Source organism: Pseudochaenichthys georgianus, chromosome 7 (genome assembly GCF_902827115.2).
Source record: "Pseudochaenichthys georgianus chromosome 7, fPseGeo1.2, whole genome shotgun sequence".
NCBI lineage: Eukaryota > Metazoa > Chordata > Actinopteri > Perciformes > Channichthyidae > Pseudochaenichthys > Pseudochaenichthys georgianus.
In genome coordinates this window covers 43,963,690-43,988,664 of record NC_047509.1, presented here as the reverse complement: position 1 = coordinate 43,988,664, position 24,975 = coordinate 43,963,690, and the positions used below count along the sequence as shown (strand labels likewise).

The 24,975-nt window shown below is 42.9% G+C and overlaps 1 protein-coding gene across 1 annotated transcript in view; it reads left to right on the top strand.

Moving 5' to 3' along the window:
- Window positions 1-19,444, top strand: part of bmal1a (basic helix-loop-helix ARNT like 1a) — a 47,407-nt gene extending 27,963 nt beyond the window's left edge. The window contains exons 12-20 of the mRNA XM_071203861.1: window positions 444-593; window positions 2,359-2,605; window positions 6,644-6,750; window positions 14,748-14,898; window positions 15,683-15,762; window positions 16,386-16,494; window positions 16,966-17,059; window positions 17,821-17,914; window positions 17,988-19,444. Coding sequence (XP_071059962.1) covers window positions 444-593; window positions 2,359-2,605; window positions 6,644-6,750; window positions 14,748-14,898; window positions 15,683-15,762; window positions 16,386-16,494; window positions 16,966-17,059; window positions 17,821-17,914; window positions 17,988-18,136 — 1,181 coding nt within the window. The 3' untranslated portion in view covers window positions 18,137-19,444. The remainder of the gene's footprint in view (window positions 1-443; window positions 594-2,358; window positions 2,606-6,643; window positions 6,751-14,747; window positions 14,899-15,682; window positions 15,763-16,385; window positions 16,495-16,965; window positions 17,060-17,820; window positions 17,915-17,987) is intronic.
- Window positions 19,445-24,975: the final 5,531 nt, after the last annotated feature.

Here is a 24,975-nt window from a genome sequence, read left to right as displayed (position 1 = left end):
CTTGAGTTGATCTGATTTGCTGCTGAGATTTATCAGCTTCCACTTCCACCAAGAATTTACAAAAAAGAGAGAAGTCTGATTCAAATATTGAACAAAACAGCTTTTACAAGGATGCAATGCAATAATGGTGCAACATAAGTACAACTACAGACAATGGCTGGTATCGTTTTAAAGGTTAGATAATGGAACAAACTATTACAACAAATCTCTGGATCGATACATGCGGAAAGGTTGAGCTGGGCATCATTGAATACATTAAAAAAAGACACTGAATAACAATACAACATTATATTTAACTACAGGAGTTTCATGCTGGTGGGACATTATTAGAATACACACACGTTATAATACCAAAGAAGGACAACAAACACATCGTTTTAAAGGTGTGTGTGTGTGTGTGTGTGTGTGTGTGTGTGTGTGTGTGTGTGTGTGTGTGTGTGTAGCTGGGCTCCCGGTGAAGACGGACACCCCCCCCGGCCCCTCCAGGCTCTGCTCTGGAGCCAGGCGCTCGTTCTTCTGCAGGATGAAGTGCAACAGGCCTTCTGTCAAAGTGGAGGACAAAGACTTTCCCTCCACCTGCTCCAAGAAGAAAGGTACAGCGTGTTCTCTAGAACGTGATGACATGTAAAGCTGCATACCCCAAGCGCTGTGCGTCTTCACATCAGGGTCTCCAGTCCAGGACACTCTGCCTTCTGTTTCTCTCCTTATGAGATCAAAGCTGTCCTGGCGGCACATCCTTCTTAGGACCAGGAATCACACTTCAGTTAGCAAGACACCATCTCCATTACACAACGCGGCCTAAAGCGCATTTATTACATACTCATTTAACGCTCCCTGAACCCATCCCACAGAGCAATGGAACATCTGGATTCTTGCTCAGGAGCAGAGGTGGATAGAGGACTCCGATCCTCTACTTGAGTAACAGTAGACATACTAGTCTTTCAAGTTGCTGTGCTGTTACTAAGTAAGAATACAAGCACTACATATACCTCAGTTTGAAACCCTCTTTCAGACACTGATGTGCTGATGTTCAAACACGTCAACATGGTTACGAAAGGAACCTGCAACCGTTCACCATGAGAGGATGGATCAGATTGAAAATGGGATGTTAGCATGAATTCAAAATACTAACACACAAAGAGATGGTCAGTGTTGCTTTCAATCCACATACAAAGGGCCCCACCGTGGAAGTACTGGGAAGTGGAAGTACTGGGAAGTGGAACTACTGGGAAGTGGAAGTACTGGGAAGTGGAAGTACTGGGAAGTGGAGCGGGGAGTCCGGTTCTTTAGGCCCAATTCCAAACCCTCTGCCCATACCCCCCTCCGTTTGCGTGGAGGGTCTGCCTCATTAAGTGCTGTTCAAAATCAATGAGTGTGGAGGGGGAGTGGCTTATCAAGCCCTCCAACAGTGTGGAGGGGGAGTGGCTTATCAAGCCCTCCAACAGTGTGGAGGGGGAGTGGCTTATCAAGCCCGAGAATACCCGTGTTGAATCTGGAAAACGGTAAACGTGTGCATTTGATTGTAAAGTCTTGTATATTTTCAGACTCTTTTCAAAAACTAAGCTGCTTATAAACATCTGATTGAAAAACAAAAAGAAGAAGTACAGAAAATGAAACGCCATTTAAAGATTTTTTGAGTTTTATTTGAGTTATTCTTTTTTGTCCAAGAGATGGTGATTTGGAACCATTGTTACGGAAAGTTACGGCATTTCCTGTTTCGAGGGGAGTTCATCCCAAAGCTGGTGTACTTACCAAATACAATACAACACATACCGTATTGAAGTGGAGTGCTGTGCAGATTTAAAGAGGTGCAAAGGCTTTTGAAACAAAGATCTTCCTGCTTATTCACAGCAACACGTGAAGTGTGCTCTGCTCTGCAGTGGGTACCGATCAGGGGAAGCATGCACTCTATCTAGCTGCTGCTTAGCTTACTCTCCCCGACCCCAGCATTGACTCAGCATATAGGCCATTCAAGCACAGTCACGCAGCCCAGAGTGCGTCACCATTCATGTTCAATCTTTTAGTGTTAGCTGAATATTTCATGACGCTGTGTTTCAGTCACGTATAAACCCCTCCATAGCGATACAATACCTTTTCATTTGGTGAAGAATATTTCATCTTTTGTTGAACTTTTATAACATGATTTAGAAAACAAATCATTCTTACAAGGAACCAAGATAAAGTGTGTCTTTTTTATTATATGGACCAGTTACCCTCTAAATATTATAATATATGAACTGTTTCCAAATGTGCCTAGCCAATCAGAGGCAGTTTAATAATTCTGAATGGTCTTTAAACTCTGATTCCACTTCCTGTTTAACTCTAACCCTGTCTTTGCCCCCCCCCCTCTCATTGCAGCCGATCGTAAGAGCTTCTGCACCATCCACAGCACGGGCTACCTGAAGAGCTGGCCCCCCACCAAGATGGGTCTGGACGAGGACAACGAGCCCGACAATGAGGGCTGCAACCTGAGCTGCCTGGTGGCCATCGGCCGGCTGCACCCCCACATCGTCCCCCAGCCCAGCCTGGCCGACATCCGTGTGAAGCCCACCGAGTACGTGTCCCGACACGCCATCGACGGGAAGTTCGTCTTCGTCGACCAGAGGTGAGAACTGTCAACCAGTGTGTGTGTTTACTTGCTTTTATTCTTATTTACATATTTATATTTATCATCTATGTGTATATTACATTTTCTAGGTTTTAAAAAAATGTTGCTTTTTGGAATCTACATGCGTACGTTGATTGTTCTGGCAGTAAGAGATTACTGCTGACCTTATGGAAGAATCTTAAATGCCTTTTTAGTGCGTTATTTTAATTTTAAATAATTGTATTGATATGAATTATCACAAATAGTGTATTATACCAATTCTCATACCAACACATTTCAGTCCCATCTAAAACTTTCTGAAGTTTAGATGGGTATATTTTCCAATCTGAAAAACAAAGGGCTCCTTACACAGTTATGTGAGAGGAGGGAAGGTTGTCCTCATGAACAGAGAGTCAGTATCACTGCAATCCAGCACCATTTCTTAAGACATGCATAATAACCTGGGCTGCACATAACTGGTGCGCAGGTGCACATGCACACCTCCGCCAAAAAAAGAGCACCGGGTAATTTGAAAAAAGGCGCATTTGCGTACCAACATTGAGAGAGAGAAGAGAGAGAAGGGAGGAGAGAGGAGAGAGAAGAGAGAGAGAGAGAGAAAGATATTTGCGAGTTGCATATGAACTCAGGGTCGGCCCGTAGCACTCGCTAGATATTCGCCTAGGGCGCCAGATCTGTGGAGGCGCTGCGCTGACAGTTCTGGGAGGGAAAAACACATTTTTGACCGTTGGGGTTCATCCTAATTTTCGGCCTTGATGTAACAACATTCATAATTAAGTAAATGTAACACCCTTTTCACCCCGGTTACACGTTTCATTTGCCCTGTACGATGGGCGCTGTAAGTGATGAAAATGGGGGATGTTGGCTTATCTGGCGCCCGCAGCTCACAGCCAAAGTGCGAGTGAGCGAGGGAGAGAGAGAAGGGCCGCTGTTGTTATTGGCATCTGGTGCTAGCTGCTCTAACGGATATAAGAAGATGTTTCTACAATGATGTGGAGGGAAAGTCCTCTCCAGTCAGACTGAGAGGCTGATACTACAGCTCAGTGAGGTAAAGGACTCTTGAGTGTTTAGATAGTTCACTTTAGTCTAAGTTCAATCAATCAATCTATTGGGCTATTTATATAGCCCAATATCACAAATGTTACATTTGTCTCAGTGGTCTTCACAGTGTGTACAGAATATCAGTATGACAATACGACACCCTCCGTCCTAAGACCCTCACATCGTACAAGGAAAAACTTCCGGAGAAAACCCAGTTTAAAGGGAACATGGGAGAAACCTCAGGGAGAGCAACAGAGGAGGGATCCCTCTCCCAGGACGGACAGATGTGCAATAGATGCCGTGTGTAAATTGAAAAGATAATACATTTGCAACATAGGTAGTCCAGATGTTTGGAAATGCATGTGTGTATAATAAGAAGATGAATCCACGAGGATATCCATCCAGGACCGATGATCCAGGACCACAGCCACGACTCAAGATCCAGCGCTCGCGATCCAGGACACAGGACCGCAGGATCATCCATGACTCCGGATCCCGGCGTATATAGACACCAAAAAAGAAAGAAATGTGGGGAAGCTGGGTTAATGGGAACATGAGAGTACACAGGTATAGACAGAGAGAAGGAAGAAGTAAGGTGTCCCCCGACAAACTAAGCCTATATCAGCAAAACTAGGGGCTGAATCTAATCAGCCCTAACTATAAGCTTTATCAAAAAGGAAGGTCTTAAGCGCACTCTTAAAAACGGATAGGCTGTCTGCCGCCCGAACACAAACTGGAAGCTGATTCCACAAATGTGGAGCTTGATAAGAAAAGGCTCTGGCTCCCATTGTACTTTTAGAGATTCTAGGAACAACCAACAACCCTGCATTCTTGGAACGCAATGCCCTAGTAGGACAGTAGGGTATAATGAGTTATTTAAGGTACGATGGCGCCTGCCCGTTAAGGGCTTTGTAGGCGAGAAGAAGAATTTTTTTAATTCTATCCTGTGTTCTATAGGGAGCCAGTGTAAGGCAGCCAGAACAGGAGTAATGTGGTCCCTTTTCCTAACTCTGGTTAGTACACGAGCCGCAGCATTTTGAATCAGCTGAAGCCACTTGACTGACTTCTTGTTACACCCTGATAATAAAGATTTACAATAATCCAGCCTAGAAGTAACAAATGCATGAACTAGTTTCTCTGCGTCGTTTTGAGGCAAGATATGCCTGATTTTTGCAACGTTACGTAGATGGAAGTAGGCGGTCCTTGAAATTGATTTTATGTGGGCGTTAAAGGATAAATCCTGATCAAATATAACACCAAGATTCCTTACAGTCTCACTGGAGGCCAAATTAATGCCATCCATAGTTAGTATATCTTTAGATAATTTGTTTCGTAGATTCTTCGGGCCAAGTACAATAACTTCAGTTTTGGTCGTGTTTAACATCAAAAAGTGTAAGGTCATCCACGTTTTAAGTCCTTAAGGCAGTCTTGAATTGTATTTAGATGATTAATTTAATCAGGCTTGATTGATAAATATAGTTGAGTATCATCCGCATAACAATGAAAGTTTAAAGAATGATTCCTATAATTTGCCTAACGAAGCATATATAATGTGAACAAAATAGGTCCGAGCACTGAGCCCTGTGGCACTCCATGGCTAACTTTGGTTTGCGTGGAAGATTCATCGTTAACCGTACAAACTGAGAGCGTTCAGAATAGATAGGACCTAAAACCAGCCTAAAGCAGTTCCCTATATGCCAACTAAGTGCTCTAGTCTTTGCAATAGGATATCATGGTCGATAGTATCAATGCAGCACTGCGATCGAGCAAAACAAGAATAGAGACAAGTCCCTTGTCTGAGGCTATTAGAATATCATTGTGACTTTAACCAGAGCTGTCTCTGTGCTATGATGTGTTCTAAAGCCTCATTATACTCATATATATCTAAAGACTGAAAAAATCTTCAAATAAATCATTGTTTTTTAAGTAATCACACAACTGTTTTGCGACCGCTTTCTCAGAATCTTTGAGAGGAACGGAAGATTAGAAATAGGTCTATAGTTGGGCTAAAACCTCTGGATCGAGGTTGTGCTTTTTAAGAAAGCGGTTTTAATCACTGCTACTTTGAATGATTGTGGAACATAGCCTGATAATAAAGACATATTCATAATATTTATAAAGAAGTGCTAATTAATGGAAAAAACTTCCTTCAACAGCTTAGTTGGAATTGGGTCTAACATGCACGTTGATGGTTTAGAAGAGAGCAAATCATTTAATGTAATTGTTCAAGGTTTATGGCTGAAAAGCATTCTAGTTTACTATCTAGTGATAATATTAGAACTTACGTTCCGTAAGTTCAAAACGGTTATGGTCACAATTTATGTAAACACATATTTTCAAGGCCACTCCTTTATAATTATTGGGATAAACAGGTTTGAAATCATTCCAATGCTTACTATAGGACAGTAACCAAAATGTCCTTTAAAACTGGAGAGATAAAAAAAAATGCATAAATAAATGTTAAGGTACAATAAGATATGAATAAACAACACAAATAAAATAAGTTACATTCATTGTTATTGGCTATGGTAGGTTATTGGTTATGTTCACATACTTATTTGATTACATCCACTTGTCTAAGATGACAACAGAGACTTTCCACCCAAACCAGCAGCTAACTTGTGGATGCAAGCAGCTAATCGCAGACTCAACCAGAAAGAAAGAAGTAGGCCTACATCATCAGCTACCATGTCTGACAGAGAGGAAGACAGAGAGGAGGGGAGTGATAACAGCTTGTTGGATTACTGGTCGTGCTAATGTTGTTTTGTGTTCACCTCTGTGTGTGCATTCAGTGTTCACCTCTGTGTGTGTGTTCTGTGTTCACCTCTGCATGTGTGTTCAGTGCCGTGTGTCTGGCAAATAAAGTCAAGACCCCCTCAAAAGTTACGGTTTATTTCATTTTAAGGATGAGCACCAAGCAACATCTCCGGGTGCTCCTTTGAGAACCAGGGCGACAAAGTGATGTGCACCCTGATAATAACCCTCTGTGACCCACAGAGCCACAGCCATCCTGGCCTACCTCCCCCAGGAACTGCTGGGAACCTCCTTCTATGAGTACTTCCACCAGAACGACATCGGACACCTGGCAGAGTGTCACCGGCAGGGTGTGTGGTTGACTTACATGCATTTCCGGAGCTTATCCTAACCTTAACCAACACATGCCTAACCCTAACCCTAACCCTTAACCTTACCCTAACCTAACCTAACCCTAATCCTAACCAAGACTTCACCCTAAAATGAATGATCCCCCTTATGGGGACCTCCAATTTGTGTGTGGTCTAGTAATGCTAGACCACACCACCACACACACACACACACACACACACCACACACACCACACACACACACAACACACCCACACACACACACACACACACACACACTTTTTGTGTGTATGTAAGACACTTTCTTTTTTGTACACGCTAACACAGTTCTGTGTACTGTTATGCTGTTATGTTCAGTCATCGTTCATTGTCAATTTTTGTATCCGGATTTCTATCAGACTTTAGAATGGAGAAAGCTGAGTCACAACTGAAAGTCAATCAGAACTTGGTCATGGTATAGTGCTACTTACAACAGATAGATTACAAAAAATGCAATACGTCGCCTTGCTTATAGTATTGAAATACAGCACAACATATTGAATCACTACATGTATCTTGGCAACTGCCATTGTTTGTTTTCCCCTTTGGATCTAGCCCTGTGTGACTGTTTTTAAATTGTATTTTTACTATTGTACAAAATAAACTGTTCTATTTTTGACAATTGAAACACTTCTCTTGTTCCATGAGTAACCGAACCTGTGTGTCCCAGTGACTTAAACCGTGTCATATTTCCCAGGGTGAAATTCCTGGGGTGGCGTTGTCGGACTTAGTGGTTTAACCACACTACTGTTAAATAAATACCTTTCATCTGCGGCCGCTGCCACCGTGGTGCCCTTGAGCAAGGCACCGGACATCCCCCCTCACTCCCATTGCTCCCCGGGCGCTGTGCAATAGCTGCCCACTGCTCCCAGTGCTAGACTCCTGTACTAGGATGGGTTAGAAGCAGAGAACACATGTCACTGTGTGCTCTGCATGTGACCATTAAAGAGGGGTGCATCCCTCCCATTCCATTCTCTTGGAGCGATCGTATCACCATATGTTCCGAATACACAGCCCAGTGTTATGTACATTTCTCTGTGATTTAAAGCAATGATATAAGGATCATAAGGCATTTACATTTTTCATTCAAATACCCTTTTAGTGTAGACTCATTTATGAAAGCAGAGCTTATGGGTTGCCTTGAGTTGATCTGATTTGCTGCTGAGATTTATCAGCTTCCACTTCCATCCACCAAGAATTTACAAAAAAGAGAGAAGTCTGATTCAAATATTGAACAAAACAGCTTTTACAAGGATGCAATGCAATAATGGTGCAACATAAGTACAACTACAGACAATGGCTGGTATCGTTTTAAAGGTTAGATAATGGAACAAAACTAATTACAACAAATCTCTGGATCGATACATGCGGAAAGGGTTGAGCTGGGCATCATTGAATACATTAAAAAAAAGACACTGAATAACAATACAACATTATATTTAACTACAGGAGTTTCATGCTGGTGGGACATTATTAGAATATCACACACGTTATAATACCAAAGACAGGACAACAAACACATCGTTTTAAAGGTGGTGTGTGTGTGTGTGTGTGTGTGTGTGTGTGTGTGTGTGTGTGTGTTGTGTGTGTAGCCTGGGCTCCCGGTGAAGACGGACACCCCCCCCGGCCCCTCCAGGCTCTGCTCTGGAGCCAGGCGCTCGTTCTTCTGCAGGATGAAGTGCAACAGGCCTTCTGTCAAAGTGGAGGACAAAGACTTTCCCTCCACCTGCTCCAGAAGAAAGGTACAGCGTGTTCTCTAGAACGTGATTGACATGTAAAGCTGCATACCCCAAGCGCTGTGCGTCTTCACATCAGGGTCTCCAGTCCAGGACACTCTGCCTTCTGTTTCTCTCCTTATGAGATCAAAGCTGTCCTGGCGGCACATCCTTCTTAGGACCAGGAATCACACTTCAGTTAGCAAGACACCATCTCCATTACACAACGCGGCCTAAAGCGCATTTATTACATACTCATTTAAAAACGCTCCCTGAACCCATCCCACAGAGCAATGGAACATCTGGATTCTTGCTCAGGAGCAGAGGTGGATAGAGGACTCCGATCCTCTACTTGAGTAACAGTAGACATACTAGTCTTTCAAGTGCTGTGCTGTTACTAAGTAAGAATACAAGCACTACATATACCTCAGTTTGAAACCCTCTTTCAGACACTGATGTGCTGATGTTCAAACACGGTCAACATGGTTACGAAAGGAACCTGCAACCGTTCACCATGAGAGGATGGATCAGATTGAAAATGGGATGTTAGCATGAATTCAAAATACTAACACACAAAGAGATGGTCAGTGTTGCTTTCAATCCACATACAAAGGGCCCCACCGTGGAAGTACTGGGAAGTGGAAGTACTGGAAGTGGAACTACTGGGAAGTGGAAGTACTGGGAAGTGGAAGTACTGGGAAGTGGAGCGGGGAGTCCGGTTCTTTAGGCCCAATTCCAAACCCTCTGCCCATACCCCCCTCCGTTTGCGTGGAGGGGTCTGCCTCATTAGTGCTGTTCAAAATCAATGAGTGTGGAGGGGGAGTGGCTTATCAAGCCCTCCAACAGTGTGGAGGGGGAGTGGCTTATCAAGCCCTCCAACAGTGTGGAGGGGGAGTGGCTTATCAAGCCCGAGAATACCCGTGTTGAATCTGGAAACGGTAAACGTGTGCATTTGATTGTAAAGTCTTGTATATTTTCAGACTCTTTTCAAAAACTAAGCTGCTTATAAACATCTGATTGAAAAACAAAAAGAAGAAGTACAGAAAATGAAACGCCATTTAAAGATTTTTTGAGTTTTATTTGAGTTATTCTTTTTTGTCCAAGAGATGGTGATTTGGAACCATTGTTACGGAAAGTTACGGCATTTCCTGTTTCGAGGGGAGTTCATCCCAAAGCTGGTGTACTTACCAAATACAATACAACACATACCGTATTGAAGTGGAGTGCTGTGCAGATTTAAAGAGGGTGCAAAAGGCTTTTGAAACAAAGATCTTCCTGCTTATTCACAGCAACACGTGAAGTGTGCTCTGCTCTGCAGTGGGTACCGATCAGGGGAAGCATGCACTCTATCTAGCTGCTGCTTAGCTTACTCTCCCCCGACCCCAGCATTGACTCAGCATATAGGCCATTCAAGCACAGTCACGCAGCCCAGAGTGCGTCACCATTCATGTTCAATCTTTTAGTGTTAGCTGAATATTTCATGACGCTGTGTTTCAGTCACGTATAAACCCCTCCATAGCGATACAATACCTTTTCATTTGGTGAAGAATATTTCATCTTTTGTTGAACTTTTATAACATGATTTAGAAAACAAATCATTCTTACAAGGAACCAAGATAAAGTGTGTCTTTTTATTATATGGACCAGTTACCCCTCTAAATATTATAATATATGAACTGTTTCCAAATGTGCCTAGCCAATCAGAGGCAGTTTAATAATTCTGAATGGTCTTTAAACTCTGATTCCACTTCCTGTTTAACTCTAACCCTGTCTTTGCCCCCCCCCCTCTCATTGCAGCCGATCGTAAGAGCTTCTGCACCATCCACAGCACGGGCTACCTGAAGAGCTGGCCCCCCACCAAGATGGGTCTGGACGAGGACAACGAGCCCGACAATGAGGGCTGCAACCTGAGCTGCCTGGTGGCCATCGGCCGGCTGCACCCCCACATCGTCCCCCAGCCCAGCCTGGCCGACATCCGTGTGAAGCCCACCGAGTACGTGTCCCGACACGCCATCGACGGGAAGTTCGTCTTCGTCGACCAGAGGTGAGAACTGTCAACCAGTGTGTGTGTTTACTTGCTTTTATTCTTATTTACATATTTATATTTATCATCTATGTGTATATTACATTTTCTAGGTTTTAAAAAAATGTTGCTTTTTGGAATCTACATGCGTACGTTGATTGTTCTGGCAGTAAGAGATTACTGCTGACCTTATGGAAGAATCTTAAATGCCTTTTTAGTGCGTTATTTTAATTTTAAATAATTGTATTGATATGAATTATCACAAATAGTGTATTATACCAATTCTCATACCAACACATTTCAGTCCCATCTAAAACTTTCTGAAGTTTAGATGGGTATATTTTCCAATCTGAAAAACAAAGGGCTCCTTACACAGTTATGTGAGAGGAGGGAAGGTTGTCCTCATGAACAGAGAGTCAGTATCACTGCAATCCAGCACCATTTCTTAAGACATGCATAATAACCTGGGCTGCACATAACTGGTGCGCAGGTGCACATGCACACCTCCGCCAAAAAAAGAGCACCGGGTAATTTGAAAAAAGGCGCATTTGCGTACCAACATTGAGAGAGAGAAGAGAGAGAAGGGAGGAGAGAGGAGAGAGAAGAGAGAGAGAGAGAGAAAGATATTTGCGAGTTGCATATGAACTCAGGGTCGGCCCGTAGCACTCGCTAGATATTCGCCTAGGGCGCCAGATCTGTGGAGGCGCTGCGCTGACAGTTCTGGGAGGGAAAAACACATTTTTGACCGTTGGGGTTCATCCTAATTTTCGGCCTTGATGTAACAACATTCATAATTAAGTAAATGTAACACCCTTTTCACCCCGGTTACACGTTTCATTTGCCCTGTACGATGGGCGCTGTAAGTGATGAAAATGGGGGATGTTGGCTTATCTGGCGCCCGCAGCTCACAGCCAAAGTGCGAGTGAGCGAGGGAGAGAGAGAAGGGCCGCTGTTGTTATTGGCATCTGGTGCTAGCTGCTCTAACGGATATAAGAAGATGTTTCTACAATGATGTGGAGGGAAAGTCCTCTCCAGTCAGACTGAGAGGCTGATACTACAGCTCAGTGAGGTAAAGGACTCTTGAGTGTTTAGATAGTTCACTTTAGTCTAAGTTCAATCAATCAATCTATTGGGCTATTTATATAGCCCAATATCACAAATGTTACATTTGTCTCAGTGGTCTTCACAGTGTGTACAGAATATCAGTATGACAATACGACACCCTCCGTCCTAAGACCCTCACATCGTACAAGGAAAAACTTCCGGAGAAAACCCAGTTTAAAGGGAACATGGGAGAAACCTCAGGGAGAGCAACAGAGGAGGGATCCCTCTCCCAGGACGGACAGATGTGCAATAGATGCCGTGTGTAAATTGAAAAGATAATACATTTGCAACATAGGTAGTCCAGATGTTTGGAAATGCATGTGTGTATAATAAGAAGATGAATCCACGAGGATATCCATCCAGGACCGATGATCCAGGACCACAGCCACGACTCAAGATCCAGCGCTCGCGATCCAGGACACAGGACCGCAGGATCATCCATGACTCCGGATCCCGGCGTATATAGACACCAAAAAGAAAGAAATGTGGGGAAGCTGGGTTAATGGGAACATGAGAGTACACAGGTATAGACAGAGAGAAGGAAGAAGTAAGGTGTCCCCCGACAAACTAAGCCTATATCAGCAAAACTAGGGGCTGAATCTAATCAGCCCTAACTATAAGCTTTATCAAAAAGGAAGGTCTTAAGCGCACTCTTAAAAACGGATAGGCTGTCTGCCGCCCGAACACAAACTGGAAGCTGATTCCACAAATGTGGAGCTTGATAAGAAAAGGCTCTGGCTCCCATTGTACTTTTAGAGATTCTAGGAACAACCAACAACCCTGCATTCTTGGAACGCAATGCCCTAGTAGGACAGTAGGGTATAATGAGTTATTTAAGGTACGATGGCGCCTGCCCGTTAAGGGCTTTGTAGGCGAGAAGAAGAATTTTTTTAATTCTATCCTGTGTTCTATAGGGAGCCAGTGTAAGGCAGCCAGAACAGGAGTAATGTGGTCCCTTTTCCTAACTCTGGTTAGTACACGAGCCGCAGCATTTTGAATCAGCTGAAGCCACTTGACTGACTTCTTGTTACACCCTGATAATAAAGATTTACAATAATCCAGCCTAGAAGTAACAAATGCATGAACTAGTTTCTCTGCGTCGTTTTGAGGCAAGATATGCCTGATTTTTGCAACGTTACGTAGATGGAAGTAGGCGGTCCTTGAAATTGATTTTATGTGGGCGTTAAAGGATAAATCCTGATCAAATATAACACCAAGATTCCTTACAGTCTCACTGGAGGCCAAATTAATGCCATCCATAGTTAGTATATCTTTAGATAATTTGTTTCGTAGATTCTTCGGGCCAAGTACAATAACTTCAGTTTTGGTCGTGTTTAACATCAAAAAGTGTAAGGTCATCCACGTTTTTAAGTCCTTAAGGCAGTCTTGAATTGTATTTAGATGATTAATTTAATCAGGCTTGATTGATAAATATAGTTGAGTATCATCCGCATAACAATGAAAGTTTAAAGAATGAAAGCATATATAATGTGAACAAAATAGGTCCGAGCACTGAGCCCTGTGGCACTCCATGGCTAACTTTGGTTTGCGTGGAAGATTCATCGTTAACACGTACAAACTGAGAGCGTTCAGATAGATAGGACCTAAACCAGCCTAAAGCAGTTCCCTATATGCCAACTAAGTGCTCTAGTCTTTGCAATAGGATATCATGGTCGATAGTATCAAATGCAGCACTGCGATCGAGCAAAACAAGAATAGAGACAAGTCCCTTGTCTGAGGCTATTAGAATATCATTTGTGACTTTAACCAGAGCTGTCTCTGTGCTATGATGTGTTCTAAAGCCTCATTATACTCATATATATCTAAAGACTGAAAATCTTCAAATAAATCATTGTTTTTTAAGTAATCACACAACTGTTTTGCGACCGCTTTCTCAAGAATCTTTGAGAGGAACGGAAGATTAGAAATAGGTCTATAGTTGGCTAAAACCTCTGGATCGAGGTTGTGCTTTTTAAGAAGCGGTTTTATCACTGCTACTTTGAATGATTGTGGAACATAGCCTGATAATAAAGACATATTCATAATATTTAATAAAGAAGTGCTAATTAATGGAAAAACTTCCTTCAACAGCTTAGTTGGAATTGGGTCTAACATGCACGTTGATGGTTTAGAAGAGAGCATCATTTAATGTAATTGTTCAAGGTTTATGGCTGAAAAGCATTCTAGTTTACTATCTAGTGTAATATTAGAACTTACGTTTCCGTAAGTTCAAACGGTTTGGTCACAATTTATGTAAACACATATTTTCAAGGCACTCCTTTATAATTATTGGGATAAACAGGTTTGAAATCATTCCAATGCTTACTATAGGACAGTAACCAAAAATGTCCTTTAAAACTGGAGAGATAAAAAAAAATGCATAAATAAATGTTAAGGTACAATAAGATATGAATAAACAACACAAATAAAATAAGTTACATTCATTTGTTATTGGCTATGGTAGGTTATTGGTTATGTTCACATACTTATTTGATTACATCCACTTGTCTAAGATGACAACAGAGACTTTCCACCCAAAACCAGCAGCTAACTTGTGGATGCAAGCAGCTAATCGCAGACTCAACCAGAAAGAAAGAAGTAGGCCTACATCATCAGCTACCATGTCTGACAGAGAGGAAGACAGAGAGGAGGGGAGTGATAACAGCTTGTTGGATTACTGGTCGTGCTAATGTTGTTTTGTGTTCACCTCTGTGTGTGCATTCAGTGTTCACCTCTGTGTGTGTGTTCTGTGTTCACCTCTGCATGTGTGTTCAGTGCCGTGTGTCTGGCAAATAAAGTCAAGACCCCCTCAAAAGTTACGGTTTATTTCATTTTAAGGATGAGCACCAAGCAACATCTCCGGGTGCTCCTTTGAGAACCAGGGCGACAAAGTGATGTGCACCCTGATAATAACCCTCTGTGACCCACAGAGCCACAGCCATCCTGGCCTACCTCCCCCAGGAACTGCTGGGAACCTCCTTCTATGAGTACTTCCACCAGAACGACATCGGACACCTGGCAGAGTGTCACCGGCAGGGTGTGTGGCAGACACAAACACCTGACATGTTATTGAACCTGAACGCAGCAGAGCTCTCAATGTGTTCATGTGTCCACAGTGCTGCAGACGAGAGAGAAGATCAACACCGACTGTTACAAGTTCAAGATCAAAGACGGCTCCTTCATCACGCTGAGGAGCCGCTGGTTCAGCTTCATGAACCCCTGGACCAAGGAGGTGGAGTACATCGTGTCCACCAACACCGTTGTGTCGTAAGTCCACAAACACCCCCACCTCTGAAACTGATGGAGCGTGTCCTCCTGTGAAGGGTTAAACGTGTCTCTTTGTGCAGGTGTCTTATGTCCTGTGAAGTGTGAAACGTGTCTCTTTGTGCAGGTGTCTTATGTCCTGTGAAGTGTGCAACGTGTCTCTTTGTGCAGGTGTCTTATGTCCTGTGAAGTATTAAACGTGTCTCTTTGTGCAGGTGTCTTATGTCCTGTGAAGTATTAAACGTGTCTCTTTGTGCAGGTGTCTTATGTCCTGTGAAGTATTAAACGGGTCTCTTTGTGCAGGTATCTTATGTCCTGTGAAGTATTAAATGTGTCTCTTTGTGCAGGTGTCTTATGTCCTGTGAAGGGTTAAATGTGTCTCTTTGTGCAGGTGTCTTATGTCCTGTGAAGTATTAAACGTGTCTCTTTGTGCAGGTGTCTTATGTCCTGTGAAGTATTAAACGGGTCTCTTTGTGCAGGTATCTTATGTCCTGTGAAGTATTAAACGTGTCTCTTTGTGCAGGTGTCTTATGTCCTGTGAAGTATTAAACGTGTCTCTTTGTGCAGGTGTCTTATGTCCTGTGAAGTATTAAACGTGTCTCTTTGTGCAGGTGTCTTATGTCCTGTGCAGTATTAAACGTGTCTCTTTGTGCAGGTGTCTTATGTCCTGTGAAGTATTAAACGTGTCTCTTTGTGCAGGTGTCTTATGTCCTGTGAAGTATTAAACGTGTCTCTTTGTGCAGGTGTCTTATGTCCTGTGAAGTATTAAACGTGTCTCTTTGTGCAGGTGTCTTATGATGGAGGGACCCGACTACCCTCAGTCTGCGGCCTCCCCACAGAGCATGGACAGTGCTCTCACCTCAGAGGGTACACACACTGCTGCAAACAATGCACACCATCACAACAACAACAACAACAACCACAATCTGTGCCAGTGGTGCAACGTGTGAAAATGACATTCTTTTCACAACTTCTATGTATTCTCATATGCACACGCTATACATTGACAAGGCAGTGGGATAGCTTATCCTTCCTCATATTCCCCATTAGTTTGTATGGTGGTGTCAGGATTACTACACAGATGTGGAAATGAATGTAAAATCATTTATATATCTTGACAAGTAGTTTTATTCATAAGAAATACTAAAATATGATATTGTTCAGCTCCAGACACCGGTTACTAAATGTTTATAGACACACTGTGATCTGATTGAATGCACATGTGTAAATGATAAACTGAGACATCATATTGTTGGAATTGCACTTCTATTTCTTAAGAGATTTCAGGTTGTTTTGCAGGAAGATAGTTCATTTCCAGAATGTACTTGTTTGCTCTAAATCAACAGTTATTGGTTATTTATAGGTTATTATGCTATGATTCTACTGAGCCGGCCTACTTCAGGCTGTGTGGCCTCTGAGCTCAAATGGGTTTGACACCACTGATCTATGCTGTGAATCCTTTCAATTGTCCTTCTCCTGTTGGCTGGCAGGAGGAGGGAGGCGGGCCCTGCAGACCGTCCCTGGCATCCCCGGGGGGACGAGAGCAGGAGCCGGGAAAATAGGGCGCATGATCGCAGAGGAGGTGATGGAGATCCAGAGGTGAGAAAGACAGAATCAGAACCAGAGAGGTGAGGAGGGGGTCCGTCCTCCACCGGAGAACCCCTGTCTGTATTTGGTGTAGATTATGGTGGAGGCGACACACAGACGTTATGGCATGACTCATCACAAATTATGGGGACATTCTTGGCAAATAAAAAGGTTGAAAGTGCACCTCTTGAGAAGACATGTTATGTGTGTGATAATCTAACAGACGGGGTGTGACCTAGAAACTCCCACGGGGTATTGAATCCTACATAATGCCGACTCAGACAGCTGCTGTGGTGCTAGAATTATGCTGAAACAGTCTGCACTGACAATATCTACCTATCGTCATGGAAACGCTTACACCTCACACAGAGTTGTTAAATGTAGGCTGCACGCCCTAGTGTCTGGATGTTTCTACCTGTGAGGAGAAGTGACTCACAGCTGGTGTGTGCATGATGAGGGAATGACCATGTGTGTCTCTGTCAGGATCCGAGGCTCCTCCCCCTCCAGCTGTGGCTCCAGCCCTCTGAACATCACCAGCACCCCCCCGCCGGACACCTGCTCCCCAGGGGGCAAGAAGGTAAGACACACACACACACACACACACACACACACACACACACACACACACACACACACACACACACACACACACACACACACACACACACACACACACACACACACACACACACACACACACACACACACACACACACACACTCTCCATAGTTGTTGTTCTTTTAAGTCTGACTGAATGATATTGTGAATCTGAATCATTCCTAATAGAGTGGTTCAGAATTGAACCTGGGAATGAGTTAGCATTCTAGCAATTCCTGTTCCCTCATCTCGATATTTACCTATTTTTGGTTCAATGCCCAAAATAAGGTCTGTGGTTGTGCTGAAGAGATTTTCAAATGTTGTACTACCACATAAAACACGTCAGTAATTACCCCACTGGTGGATTTAAAAAGGAAGGTTGTTAACAAATGTCTAAATGAGACCACTAAACGTCATCACGCCCAACATTAGCCGCCTTTAGCTTAGCGGTGGTGAAGTGAAGTCATGTGACCGTGCTGTAGGTTCTTTATAGCCTAATATTAGCTATTTATTTCAAAAATCCTAAAGTGGTGTCACTGTGTGTGTGTGTGTGTGTGTGTGTGTGTGTGTGTGTGTGTGTGTGTGTGTGTGTGTGTGTGTGTGTGTGTGTGTGTGTGTGTGTGTGTGTGTGTGTGTGTGTGTGTGTGTGTGTGTGTGTGTGTGTGTGTGTGTGGTGTGTGTGTGTGTGTGTGTGTGTGTGTGTGTGTGTGTGTGTGTGTGTGTGTGTGTGTGTGTGTGTAGATTCAGAACGGAGGGACACCTGACCTGCCGAGCACTGGGATCCTTCCTGGACCTGACTCAGTGGGCTACCCCTACTCCAACCAATCCATCATGAGTGAGTGCACACCACACACACTCCTCTCTGTGATGTTTTTGTGGATTCTCATAGACTCCTCCCCTCTGTCCAGGTGACAACTCCCACCTGAGTATAGACATCATGGACGAGCCGGGCTCCAGCAACGACGAGGCGGCCATGGCGGTCATCATGTCCCTGCTGGAGGCCGATGCCGGGCTGGGGGGACCCGTGGACTTCAGCGACCTGCCCTGGCCTTTGTGAGGAAGCTGGGAGGGGGGGAGGCAGGGACTCCGTCAGCAGAGCCGTGGAGCGAGTGAAGTCTGGCTGTCCCCCCCCCCCCCCTGACCGCACAGCAGAGACATCATCTAACACATGTATGATCCAGCAGAGAGGTTGCAGAACTGCAGGAGGGTCTTTCAGTCTGAACGCTTCACACCTGCACGTCGCTCATCATTCCTTGTAGCTGAAGGACTGACCCTGAATCTCATCAGGGTCTTTATACAGAGATCCTCCGATGTGTTAGGATGATCCTTCTGCAGTGGTGCCGTCTGCACACTGTATCAGCCTCGGGGGGGCTCCCGGTGGTTGACTGAACTCTGTCTCACTCTGGCTCTGGCCCCCTCCCTGTCGGCCCCCTCCCTGTCGGCCCCCTCCACACCAACACAGTACTCTGAGGCGTTGACTAACACTGGTTGAAGTTTGTTGTTGTGGGGGGGGGGGGGGGGATCGCCTCTCTAACTGTACGCTTGAGGCTCCTCACAAGAAGTTGATGCCGTACACACACGGCTCAGGTGCCCCCCAACATGCCTGTTGTACCGGCTGATGGAAACACACACACCAGGCTCTCCTGGGAGAGAGGACTTTATTCCCAAACCACGATCTGTTTCAGTTCCTGCTGTTTCCTAAACCAACATGAACTCTACAGCTCACCTCTACAGCTCATCCTCACTAAATCATCGATCAAGAGTGTATTCTGAATTCAAGTATCAAATACGTTTTGAGTACACATTTGAATGATGTCCAAAAAGAATACTCCTTAAGCTCAGTACAGGTTTTCACAAGTCCATCACTATGAAACCAGCGGGACACCTAACACGAGGCACCGAGCAGCCGCTGAGCCTGCCCCTCCCACAGGGGGTCTGGACACGGGGTCTCCCTCCTCCGTCACGCTGACCCAGTGATGCAGTCACACTGACTCTGGGTCAGCGTTCTGATGGAAGTATTTCTTTGCCTTAGTGATCTGAATATTTAAATTGTAATGTATATTTCTGTACCTTGGCTAGCGGTTAGCTCTGAGAAATGAACAGCGCAGACCTAACTTGTTTGGGAAAGATGAAATACCTCCAAGTTAATTTCTTCGCAGATATTTACAGTATGTTGACAAATATCTGTTTAGCACTAACATACACTGTAGTACTACAACTACATACACACTACCTAGCGGAGAGGAGGGTGGGGTGAGGGCAGAAACATGTCCCAGAGATGCAGGGACAGGGGGAGGTGTGCGTGCGTGCGTGTGTGTGTGTGTGTGTGTGTGTGTGTGTGTGTGTGTGTGTGTGTGTGTGTGTGTGTGTGTGTGTGTGTGTGTGTGTGTGTGTGTGTGTGTGTGTGTGTGTGTGTGTGTGTGTGTGTGTGTGTGTGTGTGTGTGTGTGTGTGTGTGTGTGTGTGTGTGTGTGTGTGTGTGTGTGTGTGTGTGTGCGTGCGTGTGTGTCGCTCCTTCCGGTCCTCCTCCAATCAGGCAGCAGCTGGCAGGTCTCCATCTGTTCACTACAATACAGTGCTCCCTCTGTTGATACGCCCCCCCATCTGACAATAATGTATCAAATCTTTAAATATGATCATGTTAAGAGTATACTTTATGCAAATATATATGAGTATAATGAGTGTATTGTATGTATCAGCAGTGAAATATTTTTAAAATAAAATGATTGGTTTCTGTCTTTTGACACGATGGTCTCTGTCCATACAATGTTCCTTTCCTGTTTAGTCATCAAACACATATCATGCTGCACAATTTGAAAACATTTACCTATTGGCTGATATCCCAATTGTAATAAGATTGTTTGTATTGGATCTGTATCAAACGTGTGTGTGTGTGTATTTATATATATATATACATTTTTGTTCAGTCTGTAGAATAGGATTTGTATGATACCTTTTTAGCTCAACAATACGTCACTTATCATTCAAAAATATTTGGTTTCCTGCAATCTAAATTCATTTATGGGATATTTTATAAAATGTAAATTGTGCAGCCTTTCATGATACAGTCTGTTGGGTGCTCAGTCATCGCTTACACCTGATGTTCTCGCCAATCAGAGCGGCCCGTGGTATTTTTACATGAGGTTGCCACCCAGCGCCTGGCAGTCTGCACGCAGAGGAAGAGGCGCTGCTCACAGTCTCCTTATTAAAGAGATCAGGTCTAAAGAAAACAGAGTGAAGAGAACTCCAGAAGCCCTGCTGCTTATCTGTCGTCTCATCATGTGACCTCAAACATTATTTAAAGCATGACCTTACTCTGCATGAAATTATGATTTGAACTGGACGCATTTCCATATTTAATCTCCACCCTGGAGTCGAGTCATCTCCAGATGTTGGACATGTTTGCATTTGTTGCCAACCTTCAGAAACCCCCTGCTGTTAGTTTAAAAGTCAAAATGTGGCCTGTTTCAAAAACACTGCTGAGTTCTTTGTCCTTTTAACATTCTTATGTAAATGTACAAATATATTGGCGAAAATGAATTCATTGTTCTGTGGTTATTCGTGTGTATATTCCTACGTCTTAATACAGTATTATTATACGAAGGAGCTCCTAACCTCCCAGGACTCTTTGTTGATGGCACAGCTGTTAGATATGTATCAAGAATACTCATGTGATTCCACTGTGATCACATCACCAGACACCCATCGTATCAAGACCAATATCAAAGTGATGCCTTATACACGAGAGGACACATGTTTGAAATCATATAGTATTTATAATCATGTATAATACAAATAAATGTAGGAGCAGTCAGTTTGTGTCTGAATTGAACAAGAGGAATATCTGAATTTCACACAATCAAATAAAATCATATGGAGGATATTTAATAAAGTTAATGCAATTGTATTTCCTAATTTTTCCAATACCCTACGAAAGTGTATTTCTTTATTTTATCAATAACTTTATAACCAAATAAACCATGGGTCCTAGAGCTCACAGTATAATGCAAGACTTTGAGAATATCACACATATGCAAAATGAAAAACTATTTTTGAGATTTTACAAAGCAACACCAGCATAATAAATATTGATTTTAAGGACTTTAAAGGTTGGTTTCAGAATTGTAATACAGTCTATGAGGACTTTGTCTTTCAATATCAAGATTTAAATCCTCTTAAGACTTGTTAGGGATACCTTAAAACCTTATTTTCTTTCTGCCTCAAGCTGAAGAACATACAACAATAAAACACAGCTCTAGGGCAGTGTTTCTCAAACTTGTTCATACCATGGACCACTTAACCAATAATAATAATAACCAATAACCAATAACACTTGCAGACCACCGAACTCCACAAATATCCAAAAACACATCGTTTTTTGCAAATCGCCTGAAAATGGTACACACATGTGGCCACATGTGTGATGAAGGTGTTTATCTGGGCTATATCATGCAATCGAAAGTGAAACTTAAGCTCGCTCCATTGTGGAGATATTCCCGCGAGAGTGCGGAAAACTTTAATTAATTCATTAATTTCAAATGTGACATTTTACCAATATACTCACGGACCACTAGGGGGCGCTCACGTACCACCAGTGTTCCGCGGACCACACTTTGAGAAGCACTGCTCTAGGGGAACCTGGTAATGTTGCCAACACTGAGATCATATTGTGTTAGAACCTGTAAGAGGTTCATATTCTGCTGAACATTACAGGCACCACATTATTTTATCAAACTAACATGTATAGTAACAATAGATAGATGGGACCTAAACCAGCCTAAAGCAGTTCCCTGTATGCCAACTAAGCAGTGTTGGGCAAGTTACTTCGAAAATGTAATATATTACATATTACTTATTACTCTCTTTTGAAAGTAATAAGTTACATTACAAAATTACTGTCTCTGAAATGTAATGAGTTACACTACTTTAGTTACTTTTCTAGTTACTTTCACCAAAATAACCGCAAAAGAATGGCTAGGTATTTTAAATGCTGAAATGTAATTTAGTGCAGCTCATTATACATCCAGTGAAAGGCGATGTGGTATAGCATAACAACTGTGTAGGCCATTAAGGCTACTAACAACTTTTATTACACGGCTTAGTTGAATACTCCATTCTGATTGTAACTTCTTAACATGTGACACGTTGTTAATACAGCAGTACAGACCACTGTCAAGGACTATAATGAAGGTTGCTAAGGAGGATCAAGAAAGAGAAAGGAAAAGAGGTTAAAAGACGGAGCGCTGGACGTCAGATAAATCACCAGAATAAGGCAGAGAGGAAGTAAACACTGACAGGACACGGAATGGGCTCTGTAGTGTGTTTAGTATGTGGCCGTGTGCAGGCCCGGCTCCAGAACAAAATGACTCAGGGTGCCTCTGAGGTTACAGGGGGCGCAGCAGTAGTAGGTTTACATGAGCAATAGTGGCCGGAAACAGCAATGAAAAATAGCATTGATGGCCCCAATGAACAGTATTTTGGCAGAGTCAAAGGAGTCAAAAGAGTCCTCTCCTGCTGATGTTCAGGTGTATATCAGTATGTAGTGTCTCTACTTTAAAGAGTCCTCTCCTGCTGATGTTCAGGTATATATCAGTATGTAGTGTCTCTAATTTAAAGAGTCCTCTCCTGCTGATGTGCAGGTGTATATCAGTATGTAGTGTCTCTACTTTAAAGAGTTCTCTCCTGCTGATGTTCAGGTGTATATCAGTATGTCGTGTCTCTAATTTAAAGAGTCCTCTCCTGCTGATGTGCAGGTGTATATCAATATGTAGTGTCTCTCATTTAAAGAGTCCTCTTCTGCTGATGTTCAGGTGTATATCAGTATGTAGTGTCTCTACTTTAAAGAGTCCTCTGCTGCTGATGTTCAGGTGTATATCAGTATGTAGTGTCTCTACTTTAAAGAGTCCTCTCCTGCTGATGTTCAGGTGTATATCAGTATGTGTCTCTACTTTAAAGAGTCCTCTCCTGCTGATGTTCAGGTGTATATCAGTATGTGTCTCTACTTTAAAGAGTCCTCTCCTGATGATGTTCAGGTGTATATCAGTATGTAGTGTCTCTACTTTAAAAAGAGTCCTCTCCTGCTGATGTTCAGGTGTATATCAGTATGTGTCTCTACTTTAAAGAGTCCTCTCCTGATGATGTTCAGGTGTATATCAGTATGTAGTGTCTCTACTTTAAAAAGAGTCCTCTCCTGCTGATGTTCAGGTGTATATCAGTATGTAGTGTCTCTAATTTAAAGAGTCCTCTCCTGCTGATGTTCAGGTGTATATCAGTATGTAGTGTCTCTACTTTAAAGAGTCCTCTCCTGCTGATGTTCAGGTGTATATCAGTATCTAGTTTCTCTACTTTAAAGAGTCCTCTGCTGCTGATGTTCAGGTGTATATCAGTATGTAGTGTCTCTACTTTAAAGAGTCCTCTCCTGCTGATGTTCAGGTGTATATCAGTATGTAGTGTCTCTACTTTAAAGAGTCCTCTCCTGCTGATGTTCAGGTGTATATCAGTATGTAGTGTCTCTACTTTAAAGAGTTCTCTCCTGCTGATGTTCAGGTGTATATCAGTATGTAGTGTCTCTACTTTAAAGAGTTCTCTCCTGCTGATGTTCAGGTGTATATCAGTATGTAGTGTCTCTAATTTAAAGAGTCCTCTCCTGCTGATGTTCAGGTGTATATCAGTATGTAGTGTCTCTACTTTAAAGAGTCCTCTCCTGCTGATGTTCAGGTGTATATCAGTATGTAGTGTCTCTACTTTAAAGAGTCCTCTGCTGCTGATGTTCAGGTGTATATCAGTATGTAGTGTCTCTACTTTAAAGAGTCCTCTCCTGCTGATGTTCAGGTGTATATCAGTATGTAGTGTCTCTACTTTAAAGAGTTCTCTCCTGCTGATGTTCAGGTGTATATCAGTATGTAGTGTCTCTAATTTAAAGCGTCCTCTCCTGCTGATGTTCAGGTGTATATCAGTATGTAGTGTCTCTACTTTAAAGAGTCCTCTGCTGCTGATGTTCAGGTGTATATCAGTATGTAGTGTCTCTCATTTAAAGAGTCCTCTCCTGCTGATGTTCAGGTGTATATCAGTATGTAGTGTCTCTACTTTAAAGAGTCCTCTGCTGCTGATGTTCAGGTGTATATCAGTATGTAGTGTCTCTACTTTAAAGAGTCCTCTCCTGCTGTTGTTCAGGTGTATATCAGTATGTGTCTCTACTTTAAAGAGTCCTCTCATGCTGATGTTCAGGTGTATATCAGTATGTAGTGTCTCTACTTTAAAGAGTCCTCTTCTGCTGATGTTCAGGTGTATATCAGTATGTAGTGTCTCTACTTTAAAGAGTCCTCTGCTGCTGATGTTCAGGTGTATATCAGTATGTAGTGTCTCTACTTTAAAGAGTCCTCTCCTGCTGATGTTCAGGTGTATATCAGTATGTGTCTCTACTTTAAAGAGTCCTCTCCTGATGATGTTCAGGTGTATATCAGTATGTAGTGTCTCTACTTTAAAAAGAGTCCTCTCCTGCTGATGTTCAGGTGTATATCAGTATGTAGTGTCTCTAATTTAAAGAGTCCTCTCCTGCTGATGTTCAGGTGTATATCAGTATGTAGTGTCTCTACTTTAAAGAGTCCTCTCCTGCTGATGTTCAGGTGTATATCAGTATGTAGTGTCTCTACTTTAAAGAGTCCTCTCCTGCTGATGTTCAGGTGTATATCAGTATCTAGTTTCTCTACTTTAAAGAGTCCTCTGCTGCTGATGTTCAGGTGTATATCAGTATGTAGTGTCTCTACTTTAAAGAGTTCTCTCCTGCTGATGTTCAGGTGTATATCAGTATGTAGTGTCTCTAATTTAAAGAGTCCTCTCCTGCTGATGTTCAGGTGTATATCAGTATGTAGTGTCTCTACTTTAAAGAGTCCTCCTC